Below are 19,381 nucleotides of genomic sequence, written 5' to 3'. Positions count from 1 at the left end.
AACTTCAAATACAATCATATTAACAAGCTTACCTTAAAAATATTGAATGTGTTTATATACGTCCTTTAATGCCTGAAAGTGTGCCCTTTACTGTTTAAAACAATAATCTATTAATTTGAACCTTCTCTTTTTGTTATTATATATCATTCTTATCAATCCAAATAATTTGTTTCAAATAATGTTAAAACCATGATTTCAATCAGTTAGGTTACTTAATTCAGTGTATTTACATCTCGTATTTGTTAAGTCAATATAAATAATTATATTTTATTATTCATAACTAAGTTATATGTTTTAATTTAGTGTTAAATTATCTCCCTTCAAACTTATAAAAACATTATTGTAAAATATTAAAGAAAATAAAATAAATTTATTTAAATTTTAATTGAATTGCAAATTTTATAGAGATTCTATAAAAATTTCTATATTTTCTTAAATATTTTACAAAAGTTCTTACTTAATCAAAGATATTTTTTTAAATTAAATGTTATATATCGATTTATATATATCATTAAACTGCAAATTTAAGGGTAATTTCGAATAAAATTTATATTTGGTAAATTCCATATATCTAATTAACCAAAAAAGTCGATTTTCAACCGGACTCCCTCATATTTTTGGTAGTATATAATATAACTAAGAAAAAAATGAAATTTTATTTCTTAAATCACTTAAACGCTAAGATATGGGGGTCAGAGTGAAAAATGGTACATTTTTGACAAAATGTACTTCGTTAATTTTCATCTCAAGAATAAATATAGATCAATTAGACTTGCGGGCTTGATATTCTTCTTTTTTTGACTTGCTATATTTTTTTTATGCTATCTGGCACCTTTAAATTAGGAATTTTCCATTCCATCTTCTTCTTCTTCTTTATCATGCATATGGTCCCATAGTCGTGGGGTTTGTTTTGATAAGTTTCTTCTATCTTGATCGAGTAAGGGCCATGTCCGGATTTATCTTCTTAGTCATCATAACTTTGTCTACTTGACCTTTCCACGTAACACGTGGTCGTTCTCTTTCTCTCTTCCCCGGCCCCTCCATATCCAATACTTTTCGATTTACATCATTCGTCTCCCATCTTAGTATATAACCATACCACCTTAACCGATTTTCGTTTATTCAGTCCGCCATAGGTTGAATACCCATTTTTGCTCTGAGACAGTCATTCGTCATATGGTCAAGTTTAGTATACCCCAAGCTTCACAGTATCATTCTCATCTCCGTGGCTTGTAATAACTTTTCTTCCGTAGAGTTTAATTTCCATGTTTCACTTCTATAGATTAACACGGGTCTTACGATGGATATGTAAGCTTTACTTTTCAACCATATTGACATCTTCTTGTCGCACATTACAGCGGATATACCTCGCCATTTAAATCATCCTTTTTGGATCCGTGAATTAACTTCTTTTGCGCAACCTCCCTCTTGATGTAGCATCGAGCCTAGGTATGTAAACCTGTCTACCAGCGATGGGGTGCCTGTAACGTTCATCTCCATGTATACCGTTTTTCGATTGTTGACCTTTAAATCATATCCAGCTAAGCGTTTTGACCACTTTTCGGCTTATTCGAATACTTTCTCCTTTGTCTCTTCGCATAGTACTATATCATCGGCATATAGCATACACCAAGGAGATGGCTTTTGGATGTCTCTCGTTATCATGTCCATAATTATATTGATAAAAAAGGACTTAGAGCAGATCCTTGATGTAATCCAATTTCAACCCGAAAAGGTTTAGAGTCTCCAACGGTCGTTCTAACGCAAGAAGTTGAGGCTTCATAGATATTTTTCATAAGACGTAATATTTTGTCTTCTCAAGCACTACCATATTAAATCGCGAGGGACCGTGTCATAAGCTTTCTCCAAGTCTATAAAGACCATATGTAGGTTTCTTTTCTTTTCTCCATATTTATCCATTTGTCTTAGTGCGAAGATCGGATAGATTGTGGATTTGCTGGCCACAAATCCGAATTGGTTAGCCGATATTTCCACCTCATTCTTCAGTGTTATTAAGATCCTTTCCATAAGTTTCAAGGAGTGGGAAGTAACTTGATACCTATGTAATTACCACACTCCTGAGGGTCTCCTTTGCCTTTGAATAAGGGTATAATCGTGCTTGTTCTCCATCGATTAGGAATTCTTTCTTCTCCCAATATCTTGTTAATGAGGTTCGTCATGGTCGTGACTCCTTCTTCTCGGCATCCGACCCATGCTTCCATAGGAATTCTATCTGGGCCATTAGCTTTTCCTTTTTGCATCTTCTTCATTTGTGTCCTAACTTCATCCTCCTGAAAGAGTTCGACCATACTTATTGGCTCAATATCGGAAAGGAAATCTTAGTCGTTAGCAATATTCATAAGTTCCTTGAAATATCCTTTCCACCTTTCCATCACCTCCTACGGCTTGAATAAGGTTTGACCCTCCTCATTTTTGACTATTTTAAGGACTCCGACATCGCGACATTTCTTCTCCCTTATCTTGGTTAATTTGTACATAAGCCTGTCGCCCCCTTTTTGATCCAGTTTGTTTGCCATCTCGGTGTACGCAGCATTCTTCGCTATTACAACGGCTTTCTTCGCGGCTCTCTTTGCCTCCCTATATTCTTGATAATCCTCCGACTTTTTAGATTTATGCCACCGTCTATATAGAATTTTCTTTCTTTCTTTCGATGAAATCCCTAACCGATTAATCCCACCAAATAGTTCCCTATTCAAAGCTTTGCCTCCTTTGGTCTGTCCTAGAATATGAATCGCTGTTTCCTTTATGTCTGCAGTTAGCGTCTCCCAATTTTCGTCTACGTTTCTTTCTAATTTCCAGGCACCTAAGAGTGTGGAGGCTTTCTAATAGTATTTATCGTTCATCGGCATGTCCTTTAGCATTTCATACCTAATTCGAGGTTCATAAACCTTTCTCCTTTCCGGAAACCCTTTTCTTTCAAGATCCATGACAAGTGGACGATGTTTTTGGCTATTTCTTCTCCCGATATTACTTTGCAATCTTTGATCCTCCATAAATCCTTTCGCCGTATAAGCAGATAGTCAGTTTGACTAAAATGCTTTCCACTTCTATAAGTCACAATATGATCTTCACGCTTTTGAAAATAAGTGTTAACGATCGCCATGTCATAGGCTTGGGATACTCGGAGAAGTTTTTCCCCTTCCTTGTTCTTCAGACCATGCCCATAGCCTCCATGATTTCGTTAATACTCTAGACGATCTTTTCCTATATGGGCATTGAAGTCCGCCTCAATAATTAGCTTTTATTCCTGTCGTATTCCTTGTATCTCTTTTTCCAATGAATCGAAGAATATATCTTTCTCTGATTCCATACACCCAATTTGAGGAGCATACGCGCACATAACGGTTAGGAGGCCTCCTTGATCTGCAATCTTCATCCACATTAACCTGTCTGAACATCGTTTGACTTCCACCACCTTGTCCTTGAACGATTTGCTTAGAACGATACCTACCCCGTTTCTACGATTTAGTGACCTTGTAGAATAACTTGTATCCCTCTCCCAACTCCCGAGCTTTAGTTCCATTCTCTTTCCCTTTAACGTACCCACATTTCAGCATGTTATTTGCATTCTATCCACAACTAAATTCCTTAATCGCTTTCGTTGTGAGTCAGGCGATAACCCTAGCGTATTATTCGCATTGTACAGGCGGGAGATGCATTGCGCGTCGTTTGTGGAGGACGCCATAGCTTTCTGTTATAGAGTTTTATTTAAAACTATCATCATTTTGGAGTGGGTTTTTACAGCCGGTTTCCGACCTGACGCCAACCCTCCACTTTTTGCACACGGACTTGGGACCGTCATAGGTAGTGTTCTTTTATCTCTTATCTAAACCTTAATATAAAAACATTGCACCATGAAATGCAAGTGGCGAAGGGATTATTAAGCGACTGAAGTAGCAAGCAGAAGCACAAAAATATCATATTGTAATTTTAAAAAAATGTATAAATGCTTATTCAGCAGCTATTGTCGTTGGTGTGGTGTCAACAGCAGTTTCTTCTGAAATAGCAAGTTATCGTGCATACCAGAGAATCGATAAAAGATAAACGAATTCAAGGTCTAAGGTCGTGTGCCCTGATTCGACCTATTTTTTATACCCATTTCTAATTGGCCCTAGAATAAACAGCTGTTGAACTAGGGTATCTTATTATGGCGGTTTTGTTTTAAATGTTTTTTGCGGGATTGTTATTTTTTGTAATTTTTTTCTCTCTCTCTCCACTTAAAAAATTGTTTAGTCGAGAATCCATAAAGCCAGCTGTTCAGTGGGACACACCCTTATGGCTTAAGAAAAAAACACCAAGTTTACCTTCATGGTAATTATTTGGTATATCGAATTTACAAATTTTCAATAAGAATAGTTAATGATCTATACTAGTGCCTGACTGCTTGTTTTATTTCAAAAAAAATATTGCCCCCCCTAGCGGTTAATTGGTTAATTTACATTTTGCGTGGAAATTTGCATAGATAAATTATTATCACACTTTGTTTGAAAATCGTTTTTAAAGAAGAGACGCCTTATTTCGGGTACGGTCTTTTTAACTATTAACAAACGAATGGTCAAGATTTTTCTAGTGGATAAAAATGCTCAATTTTTTTCAAATCATATTGATTTATGCTCAAATATGATATTCTAAAAAAAATAATAATCCTAAATAGAAAATCTAGCCTGGTGCATACCTGTACCGTTAACCAATAAGAGGGTTACAACTAAAATATAAACCAGTTTTTTCTTAACCCCCTCCCCCCTATCGACCCAATAATTTTTTTTCCTGCACACCTAGAGAAGTGATATTTCTACAATTCAATTTTAACCGATAAATCTTAATGCCACGTCGTCATAATCTTAGTTCATTTTCTATTAAGCAAATCGATTTTTTTTTCTTCTAAAAAAATATAAAATAAAAAAAATTTTTTTAACTCCCCGGAGTTCAATTTTTAACGTAATACCTCGAGTTCATTATTAATTATTTTTTTTTATATAAAACGATTTACGATATTTAATAAATCAATTAATATTTTGATTGGCGTAATTTACTTTCTAGGAAATGACGTGCTAAGCGTTTTTCTAATTCTAGAACGGAAGCGTCCATATCTGTCGCCCGCGACTTAATTTTCACCCCCTTTAATAGTTATTACTATTTGTGTGTAATAATGGTTTGAACTCTTTTCACGCAATTCTGATAAATAATCGTATTTTTTTTGATAAGTTTAAAGTTGTCAATCAAAGCTTATGCAATAAAATCGATTAACGTTTTTTTCTTTGAGTACGATAATATAAAAATAATTTATTTAATCTTTTTAAGAGGAAAAAAAATTCTGGAAACAAAGGGATGGGGGGGGGGGTACCAAAAAAAAAATCTAATATTTATATAGCCCCCTTTTGAAAAATTAAACTATCCAAAAGATTAGATCGCAAATTTTTATATTGCTAAACCTGCAAGTAGTATCTTTAAATAGAGGTAATACGCCTCTGGGGTTACATTTTTTGGATTGTAACGATACTATGAAATATGTAAATAAATATAAAAGTGTAGTTTTTATGGTAAACTAACCTATCCGAAATTCACAGTACCGGTACTCTGTACTACTGGAATACATTCCTGGTAAAATGAAATTATTTTAAAATTACATTTCAATAAAGGATTTTAAATTGTCAGACTCTGGATTTCCGTAAATCCATAACCCAATCCGACATATATATATTTTTTATATATTTTAGAAATTTATGGGTATATAATTAGTCATTTGAAAAAGGGTATAGGTGCATCCAAGATAGGGGAGTGTATGCTCCGGAAGTTATATCGACAGATTTCTAATTAAGAATGTAACTAGTAACTTTAACTAGTTATTTTTTAAGGATAAACCAGTAACTATAATTGATATTCAAAAGTAACTTCAAGGAATACTGAAAAAGATTTCTTGTTTTTAATAATAACTGTCTTTAAGCCCGGAGTGACCCTGTTCCTTTTTACGTGCCAAGAATAAACATACATTTCCCCGTGTCATCAGCTGACGGATTAATACGAATTTTTTTTTTGCTTCGAATTTGTAGAGCTGACTGGTCGGTATTTTTTTCTTTCCCTTTCTCCCATCATTCCCCCCCCCGCTATAAACGCGGTTATTTGAATTCTTACAGTGTCCGTTAGGTCTCACTTATAGTAACCATCGTAAATAACGCGCGCCACGGCACGCAGCTTAAGTTACAAAATACGTAATGTTAAATTATACAACTATGTTATCGTTTAGCCATAGACATCGCCTCGCCTTAGAGCCGTCATAGCGGCTATAAACGAGGCCTTAGTTTAGTTCCTTTATGAATTGATAATATATATAATGCCAACAGATATAGTATTTATTATTTATCTTTATCACGCCGCCATCACCACCCGCGTTTATTAACGGTAGCGCTTTATAACCCAGAGAATCAAAGTGGCTCAAATTTGGCGTTAATTAAAACAGAGTAAAGAAAGATGATAGAAGTACATTATTTACCCTGGGTCGTGGGCCGCACCGCGGGGTTTCGAAATAATTATGCATTCATTATTAATTCCTTCAATATTCAAAAACATGGAAATAGAATTTGTCAAATCATACGTCGATAATGGATAATATAAATTTAATTAAAATGACACGAACACAAATTTAGAAATGAGATTTGAAAATCACAAAAGGATAAACTGCCAATTCATAAAAATTAATATCCCTTACAAATTACTTCTTACTAAGGTGTATTTCGCCTTCTTAAATTTATCACGATTTCCACCGAGCCGGGCCGGGTCGGGCCTAATATTTTTTAAGAAAATTCGGGCCGGGTTGGGTCGGGCCTTAGAAAATTTTTTTAAAATATATCTTAAATTTATCAATTTTATGTTGAAATTATTTTTATGTAAAATAAAAAATATTTTATTTTATTTATAGAAAAGTAGACCCCCATATATAACATATATCGTTTATTTTAGTAATTATAAAAATTAATTTCTATATTTAAATAAATTCGGGTCGGGCCAGGCTTAATTAGGCCCGATGCAGATCACTATATAATAAAGGTTTTGGGAGATAGGGGGGGGGGGTCATTTAGTACTAATTATTTGTTTTTACAACTTTTGATAAATAACTTTTATATTCTTCAAATCCCCCTTCCATTAAAATCGAAGGCACGAAAGTCAAAATTTACCAAGTAGATATGAAATTTCCTAGTATTGTTACATTTTGAGTCGATTTTTAAAAATGGTTAACTCATTATTTTATCTAGAAAAATATTACGCAGACCTGAAGATTTCGCACATAGATGGTACAAAAGTCTAGACAGCTATTAGCGAAATCTGGAGAATTAAGCAATTTTTTTCTGGCCAAAATATAGAAGCTGTTTTTCAAAAGCGGCTCAAAACTAGCCGTTTAACAAACCCACTAACTATTAACTTAAAATTACATAATTAATAAATTATATTTTAATTTCATTTACTGATTTATCAACTATTATTGTAACTGAGATTAGATTGGATTTATGATCTTTTTCCTCTGAAAGATCCTCAAAATTTACCTATTAAATCTTTTCTGTTACAGATATAAAATTGTTCAAAAATAAGCGTTATGGAATAAAACTTTTAAAATATAACCCGAATGTAACTGAATCTATAAAATTAATGCCTAAACGTTTTAAAATAATAGACTAATATTGTTAACTTTATTTTCTAAAATTAATGAAACGAGACGTTTAAAAGCAATAGGCTGAAACTTTATTTTACAAATAAATGTATCATTTTGAAAATAAAAACCAAATATCGTTAATATATTTTTAGGCTAGAAACATTATATTATTTTGTAATATTAAAACGGAAATTTATAAATTAAGTTTTTTCTCCATTTGAATTTCAAGACCTAGATTTATCTAGCCAAAAACTCTCCCTTGTCGTCATCTTGCTTTCCACACATCCACTAGTTAATCTGATTCTCTTTAGATTAAATTGGATTGATTTGAAAAACTTAAAGCTACAGAATATTTATAAAATAAACTCATGGGCTATCGGTGCCTACTCCTCCTTGGGAATTTTCCAAAACCTCATTAGAATTTTCTCTAAAAATGTAATTCACTGATTATTATAAAAGGATAGTGATTATTAAATTAAAGCCGATAAAATACAAAAAGTATTTTTTGTGGCCCTCCTAAAAGGGTAAGTTCTGATTACTAATTACTTAATTTCAGATCATTTTAGATTTTTATTTTAGAAATTGCTCAATCGTATAAATATCAAAAAAATATAGTTATTATAAAATACTACGCAACGATCATACTTAAGTTATAGTATTTCTAAATATCATCATTAAATTTTTTTGAAAAAAATATTACGAAATATAATTATGTCTAATTGTAATTTTGAGAAATTTTCTATATCAATGAGAAAACATTACTCAAGAATTGTTAATCTACACACTTCTGCTAGTAAACGCTATAATATTTATTGATGGGGTCTAAATAATTATTTTAAAAATATGTATAAAAGCATTTTGTAGGATTAAACTAGTTAAAAATTAACTTTTACTATTATTATAGAGGTAAGAATGTTGTTTAGCGCATAATTCATTTTTTTTTATTTCAAGTTAAAATATACATTTTAATATATCCACTAACTGGTATTGTTACATTTTGAATCGATTTTTAAACAGTTAACTCAGTATTTTATCTAGAAAAATATTACTCAAGCCTGAAGATTTAGCTCATAGATGGTCTAGACAGCTATTAGCGAAATCTGGAGAATTAAGCAATTTTTTTCTGGCCCAAATATAGAAGCTGTTTTTCAAAAGCGGATCAAAACTAGCCTTTAACAAACCACTAACTATTAACTAACTTAAAATAACATAAATTAATAAATTATATTTTAACTCAATCTACTGATTTATCATCTATTATTGTATCTGAGATTAGATTGGATTTATGATCCTTTTCCTCTGAAAGATCCTCAAAATTTGCCCTAAATGATCTATTTAAATCTTTTTACAGATATAAAATTCAAAAATAGGCGTTATGGAATAAAACTATTATAAAATTTAAACAGCCCGAATGTAAATATTACAACGAAAATTTAATTAAGTTTTTTCTCCATTTGAATTTCTAAGACCTCGATTTATCTAGCCATAAAGAAACTCTTTGTCGTCATCCTTGCTTTTCACATATCCACTAATTAATCTGATTCTCCTTAGATTAAATTGGATTGATATGAAAAACTTACTACAGAATAAAATAAACTCATGGGCTATATTATATATAGATGCTTACTCTTCCTATAAATTTCTTGGGAATTCCCCAAATCCTCATTATAATTTTCTTTAATTAACTCGCTGATTATTTAAAAAGATCGTGATTATATTAAAATAAAAGCCAATAAAAATAAAGTATTTATTATGGCCCTCCTGAGAGGTTAAGCAAGTTCTGATTACTAATTACTTAAATATCAGATCATTTTATAAAGAATTTCTATTTTAGAAATCGCTCAATCGTATAAATATCAAAAAAATATAGTTATTATAAAATACGCAACAATCACACTATAGTTATAGTAATTCTAAATATCATCATTAAATTATTTTAGCTGAAAAAAATATATTACGAAATATAATTATGTCTAATTATAATTTTAAGGAATTTTCTACATCAATGCGAAAACATTACTCAAGAATTATTAATCCTCACACTTCTTCTAGTAAACACCATAATATTTAATAATGGGGGCTATATAATTATTTTATAAATCTGTATAAAATCAGTTTGTGGGATTAAAATAGTTAAAAATAAACTTTTATTGTATTACCTAGGTAATATTTTTGTTAGCACACCTTATTTCAGTTTAAAATCTACACCACTAGCTATTAACTTAAAGTAACATAATTTAATTATATTTTAACTTCATCTACTGATAACCTTTATTGTATCTGAGTTTAGATCTAATTTGACCATTATGTTCTTTTTCCTCTGGAGATAAAAAAATCCTCAAAACTTGCCTAAATATCTTATTTAAATCTTTTCTAGTACCGATATACTATGATACCTATACAGTTCAAAAATAAGAGCTAAGGAATAAAACTATTATAAAATTTTAAACCTATAACCCAAAAGTAACTGAACATATAAAATTAATACCTAGACGTTTTAGAACAAAAGGCTTATATATTTTAAACTTTATTTTCTAAAATTAATGAATAGACGTTTAAAAACAATAGACTAATCTATTGCAAACTTTATTTTACAAATAAATGCATCATTTTGAAAATAAAAACAATATTATCGTTGATATATTTTTAGGCTAGAAACCTTATATTATTTTGTAATATTACAACTTGAAATTTATAGATTAAGATTCTTTTTATCTCTCATATTGAATTTCTTAGACCTAGATTCATTTATGCCTTGAAGAAACTCTTCCCAGCCATCCTTGCATTTTTATGCTTTCACTAGTTAATATAATGTTTCACTTTAGATTAAATTATGATTGATGTGAAAAACTTAAAGCTATAAAATATTTATAACTAGTGGGCTGTAGATGCCTACTCTTCCTATATATTTCTTGGGAAACCTACAAATCCTCATTAGGAATTTCTTTAAAAATTTAACTCACTGATAAAAAGATTGTAATATGTTTAAATAAAAGCTACTAAAATAAATAAAATATGTGGTCCTCCTAAAAGCCTAATCAAGTTCTAAGTAATATTTATTTAATTAGTAAGGTTTCTCTTTCAGATTATTATTATAAAAAATTTCTTTTTTAGAAATTGCTCTATCATATATCAAAAAAAATATAGTTATTATGAAATACGCAACAATCATCCTATAGTTGTAGTAATTCTAAATATCATCATTAAAAAATTTAAGTTGTAAAAAAAATATTATTAAATATTACGATGTCTAATTTTAATTTTGAGAAATTTTCTATATCAGCGAGAAAACATTACTCAAGAATTGTTAATCCTCACACTTCTTCTAGTAAAACACTAATTATTGATGGTTTTATTCTCTGGTTTATCGATACTATCAGAATTTAGATTAGATTTGACGGTTATATTCATTTTCTTCTGAAGACCTTAAAACGTGCTTAAATAATCTTTAAATATTTCTTGCTACCGATTTATAAAGTGGTAAGGAATAAAACTATTATAATTTTTAACCTATAACCCGAATGTAACTGAACCTCTAAAATAAATGCATCGACATTGTAATAATATAGGCTAATATATTGTAAAGGTTATTTTTATAAAAATTAAAAATTGCATTGAACATAACGGTCAAATCTATAGTAAAAGCAGATTTAATAGAGGTTGAGAACCAGGAGAAGTTGTGAGTAAATTATAATTTATTAATTTTGCAAATATTAGCTTTTCATTATTATATATATTATCCCCAACTCACCAAAATAATTGTAAAAAGTAATAGTTTAGCACACTAGTTCTACCCTAAACAACAAGCGAACATATTAACTTAAAATTGCAAAAATAATAATTCTGCATTTATTAAAATGTTTTATAATATATCGAGTCTCAAATTATTACAAGTTGTTACAAACATCACAAAAAAATATATTAAAGATCTCACTGACCTTTCTGACGAACCTGGCAAAAGGGTAGAAAGATCCTCTAAGGATGATTTGACTCTTAATGACGAAAGGATAAGCGATATAGCAACCAATTCGAATATAACTCCAAATATAATAATTGAGATTCCGAAAGTGGCTGAGAGTAAAATACAATTAATTTTGTAATTTTTAATTAATAAGTATTGTATATTAATGTTGATATTTGCAATACTTATTCCCATACCCCTCCATCTTAAATGTAATTCTAGGCACCGTAAATATGCCATAAATTATTGGCAAACATTATAAACTTGTATTAATTAAATAAATATTTTTTTAACGTCTCAAATAAAAATCAGAAGCCATAATAATAGGAAAAGCGATCGATGAAATGAATGAAAGTAAAGTAAGTCTTCTCCAAAGGATTTTGGGGCTTCCCCGGAGGAAAAAGCGTTTTACAACCTCCAAATCCACTCCAACCGTGACTAATCAAGCTAATTTTGAAAGGAATATACCGGAAGATGGAAGTAAAATACAATTTATTAATTTTGTAATTTGTTTATTAATAATTATAGGTTTTTTAACAACCTATATCTTCATTTATGCATTTCCCCTATGTCCATTCCCAAAAAATAGTGGTAAAAGTAATAGATTAGCACTCTGACCGCCCTAAACAATAAGCGAACATATTAACTTAAAATTACAAAAACAATCTTAAAATTTTTTTTATCGAGTTTTAAATTATAACATTTTATTATAAACATCACAAAAAAAACAAATTGAAGAACTCACTAACCCTTCTGACGAAACTGGCACAAGGGTAAAAAGATCCTATAAGGATGATTTGATTCTTGATGAAAGCATAAGCGATATATCAACCAATTCTAATGTATTAATTGAAATTCCGATAGTGGATGAAAGTAAAATACAATTAATTTTGTAATTTTATATTTATAAGTTACGTATATTAATGTAGATATTTATAATACCTTTTCCAATACCATTTACATCTACCAAGCACTCTTAAATTTAGTGTTAGGCACCTTAAATATACCATAAATCATGGGCAAACATTATAAACTTAGTATTAATTATTAATTTTTAAATTAAGTATTTTATTAAATATATTTTAACTTGTGTCAAATACAAAAGCCATGAAAGCTAGTAAAATGAGCCTATTACAAAGAGCTTTAGGGATTGCCAAGAGGAAAAAGCATTCCAAATCCAATCCAAATATAATTAACCAACCTATACCGGAGGATAGAAGTAAAATACAATTTATTAATTTTGTAATTTGTTGATTAATATTATGGGTTTTTTAACAATGCATATCTTGATCTATGAATTTTAACTATTCCCCCTCCACTCCCCAAAATAGGTAAAAATAATAGATTAACACTCTGCCACTGCCCTAAACAATAAGCGAGCATATTAACTTAAAATTACATAACATATTTTAAAATTCTGTATTTTTTTTATCGCACTCAAATTATTAAAGTTGTTACAAACATCATAAAAAAACAACTTAAAGAACTCACTGACCCTTCTGACGAAATTAGCAATAGGGTAAAACGATCCCTTAAGGATTATTTAATTGCAACTAATTCGACAACTCCAAATACAATGATTGAAAACTCAAGAAAGGATGAAAGTAAAATATAATCAATTTTTATTTACCAATACCCCTTACATCTACTAAGCACGCTTATATGTAATGTTAAGCACCTTAAATATGCCTTAAATCATGAGCACATTGTAAACTTAGTATTAACAAATTTTTATTATATATTTTTTAACGTATCTAAATCGATAAAGTGATGATAAAAGATAGTAGGATAAGCCTATTACAGAGGGTATTGCGAATTTCCCAAAGTACAAAGCGTTTTATAACTTCCAAATCAAATCAAAAAGTAATTGATCTACCTAAATTTGAAAGGGATATACCGAAAGATAGAAGTAAAATCCAATTTATTAATTCTGTTATTGTTAGTTAATAATTATCGGCTATTTAAACAATGTTTATATTTATTAATCATTTTGCCACCACCATTGCCCAAAATAGTGGTAAAAGTAATAGTTTAGCATTCTCGGCCTACCCTAAACATTAAGTGAACATATTAACTTCAAATTGCTAAAACTATTTTAAAATTCTGTATTTATTAAAATGTTTATTTTTATCGCTTCTCAAATTATTACACGTTGTTACAAATATTGAAAAAAACAACAAATTAAAGAGACTAACCTTTCTAGTGAACCAACCACAAGTCTGAAAAGACCCTTTAGCGATGAATTATATGTTTATCAAAGTAAGGACGAACCAACTACATCGAATACCCCATATGAGGATGCAAGTAAAATACAATTTATTTTCTCATTTTTTCTTAATAAATAGTGGATTTTATAAAATTTATACCTTTATTTATCTTTATTTATCTTTTTTTCCCACTTTTTTTAATACATGAACGGACTGATAAATATAATGGTTTATCACCCTGTATTTGCTTCATACAATAAGCAAACATCATGTATTTAGAAATGTAATAAAAGATTTTTAAATTTTTTATTCCTATATATTTTTTTTTATCATATCTCTATTATAAATTAAATCATATAGAAATAACGACCCAGAATCAATGCGAATGGTTTGATATACCACTTGATGACGAAAGTTAAATTCAATTTATTAATTTTATAATATTTTGTTAATAATTAGTGGTTTTATATAAAATAAATATCTTCATACATTCTTCTTCGTGATCCATATATCCACTAAAAAAACTGGTAAAGAAATAATAAGCAAACTCTCTACACTTAGTATTTCATAAATAATTTCAAATTCTTTTATTTTATATAAATGTCTCAAATAAAAATTAGACGATTTAAACAATGAAAGAAAAATAACATTACTCTTCAAAGTTTTATCTCTCCTATTGAATAATCTTCCATGTCTCCTTGTAATCTTTCTTTCCTTCTCTTTCCTAGTTTCTATTCACTAATTTTCTTTTTGCACGTCCTCTTTTAAAATCCCTTATCCTTTTTCTTAAATTCTATTCTTATATTTTTCAATAATAATACGTCAATACCTTTTGACACAGCTATTATTCAAATAATGAAATAATTTCTCTAAGATAAAAATTTTTGTAAACTTGAAACATTATCAAACAAAATAAATGAATAATAACGCTGGTAGTATGGAACTGGTTTTCTGTATTTTTTTAAAATTAGAGAGGACTATGACAACAGACAGATCCCTTTTCAAACAAATTTATTAATAAATTTTTAAAACGTTATTTATTCACTCGAACATAAAAATATTGAACACAGTTATTACAATTTCAAAAATGTTAGAAAAATTTTTGCCAATTATCGTTAAATTTTTCATTCAAGATTTATTTAAGAATTTAAATTTTGATAAATAATTCTTATATTTGTTAAACAGATGAGAAGAAATCACACCCCGCAAAGAAAGTAGCAAGAAGATGGTCATTTCGCCAAGTGAAGCTACCCGACAGGAATCAAATCGGACGGATATGGAACAGGGTGGTTAGGTTATATAGGAATCCAAATAAGAACCCAAAGATGTCGAAGCCCATCCTAGCTTTTTCTAATGCGAGAGAAAGGAAAATGGCTATTAGTAATTAGAATATTAATCTCATTTATGAATTTAGATGTAAAAATTTTTTAATTTTAAAAAGCTAAATTAAGAGTGTAATTAAGTTAATAAAAAGTTATTTAATTTTTTGTCTCTCTAACGAAAGATGAGTCCCCATTAAAAATGTATTCAGATCAAATTTAAATATGAGTTAGACCTGAATCATATAATTAAAGAATAATTCATTAGGATTAATAAGATTATCTAAGGCTCTCAAAAAGATACCCAATAAAGGTCAGAATTAAAACTACTAGGCTGGATTTAGTTCTTTTCAAATATTGAAATTACCTTGAAACCTTAAAAAAATTAAATAATTTTAAAATGATTTATAGTTATATAGCTTTCAAAATTTAATAATAATTTATTTCTAAACAAAATAAAGTGGAAGCTAAGATCAAAGCTTTCGAATACGCAAGTTTTCAAAGCTGTTTCAAAGACCACTCGTTTACTGGCTTAGAAGACGAAGTTAAGATATTGAGGATTGGCAAATTGATTAAACCCATCGATCATTTAATGCGTTTCGAAAGGTCAAAAAGGCAATTACATATCTTGGATACCATACCAGAAGTGGATGAAAGGGAATATCTTCTAACTACTATATATTCTAGAGGTATTTTATTTATTAAATAATTTATATGTAATCGGCATATTCATAAAGCGAAGTTTTACATAAGTTAATTTAGAAAATAATTTCTCGAAAGTGTTTTAAAAATTCAAGATTCCAAAAGATCAGAAGAATTAATGGTTTAATAAATAGAGTGGGGCGAATCAATTTGTTATAAATGGAAACTCCAATATTTTCTAAATATCCTTAGAAATGTTTTTAATTCAAATTTTTACGACGGCTACTTTTAAAATTTGGTAGTTTTAATATTAAATCACCGTTTGCTTTGCTTCACTCGATCTTTCACTCTGCTTCTCAGAGAATACGACTCGTTTTACTGAGTGAACAGTAATTCAGATTAGTGTTGTGGGAACAATACTCATATAATATTTACGTAAGCCTCTAGATTTTGGATATAGATGAAGTAAATATATGAAACTAGCTATGCCGAATTGGTGACTATTTTCATCATAATAGGGCCATCTTTTAAAAAACAATCGTCCAAACGAATATTTTATATTTTTACAGGTAGTTTGTTTATAAATCCGGGGTATGGTAAAAAATTGGTTGTCTATTTAAAAATTATTAATACATCCTAAATATTTTACACTATTTATTTTTGTGTTAAATATAATAATCTTGCGCTGAGAAATATAAATATAGTATATGATTTTGTGATATATACTTTCTGTTGGGTTGATAATAATTTCTGAAATGCAGAAAAGAGGGGGGGGGGGTCTGTAAAAAAGGAAATAATTTTGTCTAAATGCGAAAGGATATACTTTACAATTTATTCAATCTGTGCCAACAAGTGATATGAAATGGAGTGAAAGATCAAGCAAAGCAAACGCTGGTCTTATATTTTTAAAAGCTTGCAATAATTTTAAAAGAATAGCTCTAATCGTAATTGACTTATAACATTTCTAAGGATAATTTTAAAAAAAATACATTATTGAAGTTCCCATTTATAACAAATCGATCCGAACTCTATTAAACAATCCAATTCTCATAAACCAGAAAATAGTTGTAAAACTTTATAAAAATTTAAGAATTATTGAATATTTTAAATTTGAGTTTATAAAATATTAGCGATTCATAAGAATTATTTGTTTTTCTTATAATTAATTTACAATAAACTACGGCTAAATATTATTATTTTTAATACTGCATGAATTTATTTTTGTTTTTCAAAATCATTGATAGGTAAAACGTGGATCACGCGAGCCCTCAAAAACAAGCGGCAAATAAATCAAACCCCTTAATAAGAATATAATTTTCATTTTATTCTCTTTAAATATCTTTTATTATTAAAATTAAAATTGTAAAAATATGTGAACTAACGCTAATATATTTTATTTAAAAATTATTAACCTATAGATAAAACATGGATAAAGCCAGCCCTCAAAAGCAAGCGGCAAACATATCGCTATTGATAAGAATATAATTTTCATTTTATTACTTTTAATGGTTTTTATTATTAACAAGAAATCTGGAAAAAAATGTGAACTAATGCTTAATATATTTTATTTATGACAGAAATCATTTTCGTTATTCAAAATCAGCTATGTAAAGCAAGGATCATACTACCCCTCAAAAGCAAGCGGCAAACATCGCCCTTGATAAGAATATAATTTTCATTTTATTCCTTTTAATGGTTTTTATTATTAAAAAGAAATCTGGAAAGAAATGTGAACTAATGCTTATTATATTTTATTTATGACAGAAATCATTTTCGTTATTCAAAATCAGCTATGTAAAGCAAGTATCATACTACCCCTCAAAAGCAAGCGGCAAACATCGCCCTTGATAAGAATATAATTTTCATTTTATTCCTTTTAATGGTTTTTATTATTAAAAAGAAATCTGGAAAGAAATGTGAACTAATGCTTATTATATTTTATTTATGACAGAAATCATTTTCGTTATTCAAAATCAGCTATGTAAAGCAAGGATCATACTACCCCTCAAAAGCAAGCGGCAAACATCGCCCTTGATAAGAATATAATTTTCATTTTATTCCTTTTAATGGTTTTTATTATTAAAAAGAAATCTGGAAAGAAATGTGAACTAATGCTTATTATATTTTATTTATGACAGAAATCATTTTCGTTATTCAAAATCAGCTATGTAAAGCAAGTATCATACTACCCCTCAAAAGCAAGCGGCAAACATCGCCCTTGATAAGAATATAATTTTCATTTTATTCCTTTTAATGGTTTTTATTATTAAAAAGAAATCTGGAAAGAAATGTGAACTAATGCTTATTATATTTTATTTATGACAGAAATCATTTTCGTTATTCAAAATCAGCTATGTAAAGCAAGGATCATACTACTCCTCAAAAGCAAGCGGCAAACATCGCCCTTGATAAGAATATAATTTTCATTTTATTCCTTTTAATGGTTTTTATTATTAAAAAGAAATCTGGAAAGAAATGTGAACTAATGCTTAATATATTTTATTTATGACAGAAATCATTTTCGTTATTCAAAATCAGCTATGTAAAGTAAGGATCATACTACCCCTCAAAAGCAAGCGGCAAACATCGCCCTTGATAAGAATATAATTTTCATTTTATTCCTTTTAATGGTTTTTAATATTAACAAGAAATCTGGAAAAAAATGTGAACTAATGCTTATTATATTTTATTTATGACAGAAATCATTTTCGTTATTCAAAATCAGCTATGTAAAACAAGGATCATACTACCCCTCAAAAGCAAGCGGCAAACATCGCCCTTGATAAGAATATAATTTTCATTTTATTCCTTTTAATGGTTTTTATTATTAAAAAGAAATCTGGAAAGAAATGTGAACTAATGCTTATTATATTTTATTTATGACAGAAATCATTTTCGTTATTCAAAATCAGCTATGTAAAGCAAGTATCATACTACCCCTCAAAAGCAAGCGGCAAACATCGCCCTTGATAAGAATATAATTTTCATTTTATTCCTTTTAATGGTTTTTATTATTAAAAAGAAATCTGGAAAGAAATGTGAACTAATGCTTAATATATTTTATTTATGACAGAAATCATTTTCGTTATTCAAAATCAGCTATGTAAAGTAAGGATCATACTACCCCTCAAAAGCAAGCGGCAAACATCGCCCTTGATAAGAATATAATTTTCATTTTATTCCTTTTAATGGTTTTTATTATTAACAAGAAATCTGGAAAAAAATGTGAACTAATGCTTAATATATATTATTTATGACAGAAATCATTTTCGTTATTCAAAATCAGCTATGTAAAGCAAGGATCATACTACCCCTCAAAAGCAAGCGGCAAACATCGCCCTTGATAAGAATATAATTTTCATTTTATTTTATTTTTTATTAAAAATAAAATTGTAAAAGAATGTGAACTAATGATAAATATATTTTATTTAAATATTTTTGATAGATAAAACGAGCCCTCAAAAACAAACCGCGAATAAATCAAATGCCATGATAATAATATAACTTTAATTTTATTCCCTTTATCTAACTTTTATTTAAAATAAAATTGTAATAATAAATATAAAATTGTAATAAAATAATATAA

General features: G+C 28.9%; 2 protein-coding genes across 2 annotated transcripts; one reads left to right on the top strand and one right to left on the bottom strand.

The window, feature by feature from the left end:
* Positions 1-2,399: 2,399 nt before the first annotated feature.
* LOC135928800 (uncharacterized) lies at positions 2,400-3,124 on the bottom strand. The gene is made up of 2 exons (XM_065465264.1): positions 2,890-3,124; positions 2,400-2,824 (listed from the first exon to the last, which is right to left on the bottom strand). The coding sequence occupies exons 1-2, from the start codon at positions 3,122-3,124 to the stop codon at positions 2,400-2,402; spliced, it is 660 nt and encodes a 219-aa protein (XP_065321336.1).
* A 9,610-nt stretch (positions 3,125-12,734) lies between these two features.
* On the top strand, positions 12,735-17,227 carry LOC135928799 (uncharacterized). Its single transcript, XM_065465263.1, has 8 exons — positions 12,735-12,846; positions 13,079-13,231; positions 13,396-13,536; positions 13,815-13,931; positions 14,195-14,248; positions 15,020-15,214; positions 15,615-15,842; positions 17,040-17,227. Exons 1-8 carry the CDS (start codon positions 12,735-12,737, stop codon positions 17,096-17,098), a joined length of 1,059 nt encoding a protein of 352 aa, XP_065321335.1. The 3' UTR covers positions 17,099-17,227.
* The last annotated feature ends 2,154 nt before the right edge of the window (positions 17,228-19,381 follow it).

Source organism: Gordionus sp. m RMFG-2023, chromosome 4, assembly GCF_954871325.1.
Source record: "Gordionus sp. m RMFG-2023 chromosome 4, tfGorSpeb1-WG-v2, whole genome shotgun sequence".
Taxonomy (NCBI): Eukaryota; Metazoa; Nematomorpha; class Gordioida; order Chordodea; family Parachordodidae; genus Gordionus; species Gordionus sp. m RMFG-2023.
The sequence above is the reverse complement of the archived record's forward strand: the minus strand, read 5'-3'. Positions and strand labels throughout refer to the sequence as shown.

Excerpts from the sequence above, each read along its gene's own strand:
- LOC135928800 (XM_065465264.1), bottom strand. The coding sequence starts at position 3,124 with ATGGCGATCGTTAACACTTATTTTCAAAAGCGTGAAGATCATATTGTG. Across the intron at positions 2,825-2,889 it reads GTTTATGAACCTCGAATTAG|GTGCCTGGAAATTAGAAAGA; the intron begins GTATGAAATGCT and ends CCACACTCTTAG.
- LOC135928799 (XM_065465263.1), top strand. The coding sequence starts at position 12,735 with ATGAAAGCTAGTAAAATGAGCCTATTACAAAGAGCTTTAGGGATTGCC. Across the intron at positions 13,232-13,395 it reads AAACTCAAGAAAGGATGAAA|TGATGATAAAAGATAGTAGG; the intron begins GTAAAATATAAT and ends AAATCGATAAAG. Across the intron at positions 13,932-14,194 it reads TACCCCATATGAGGATGCAA|AAATAACGACCCAGAATCAA; the intron begins GTAAAATACAAT and ends TAAATCATATAG.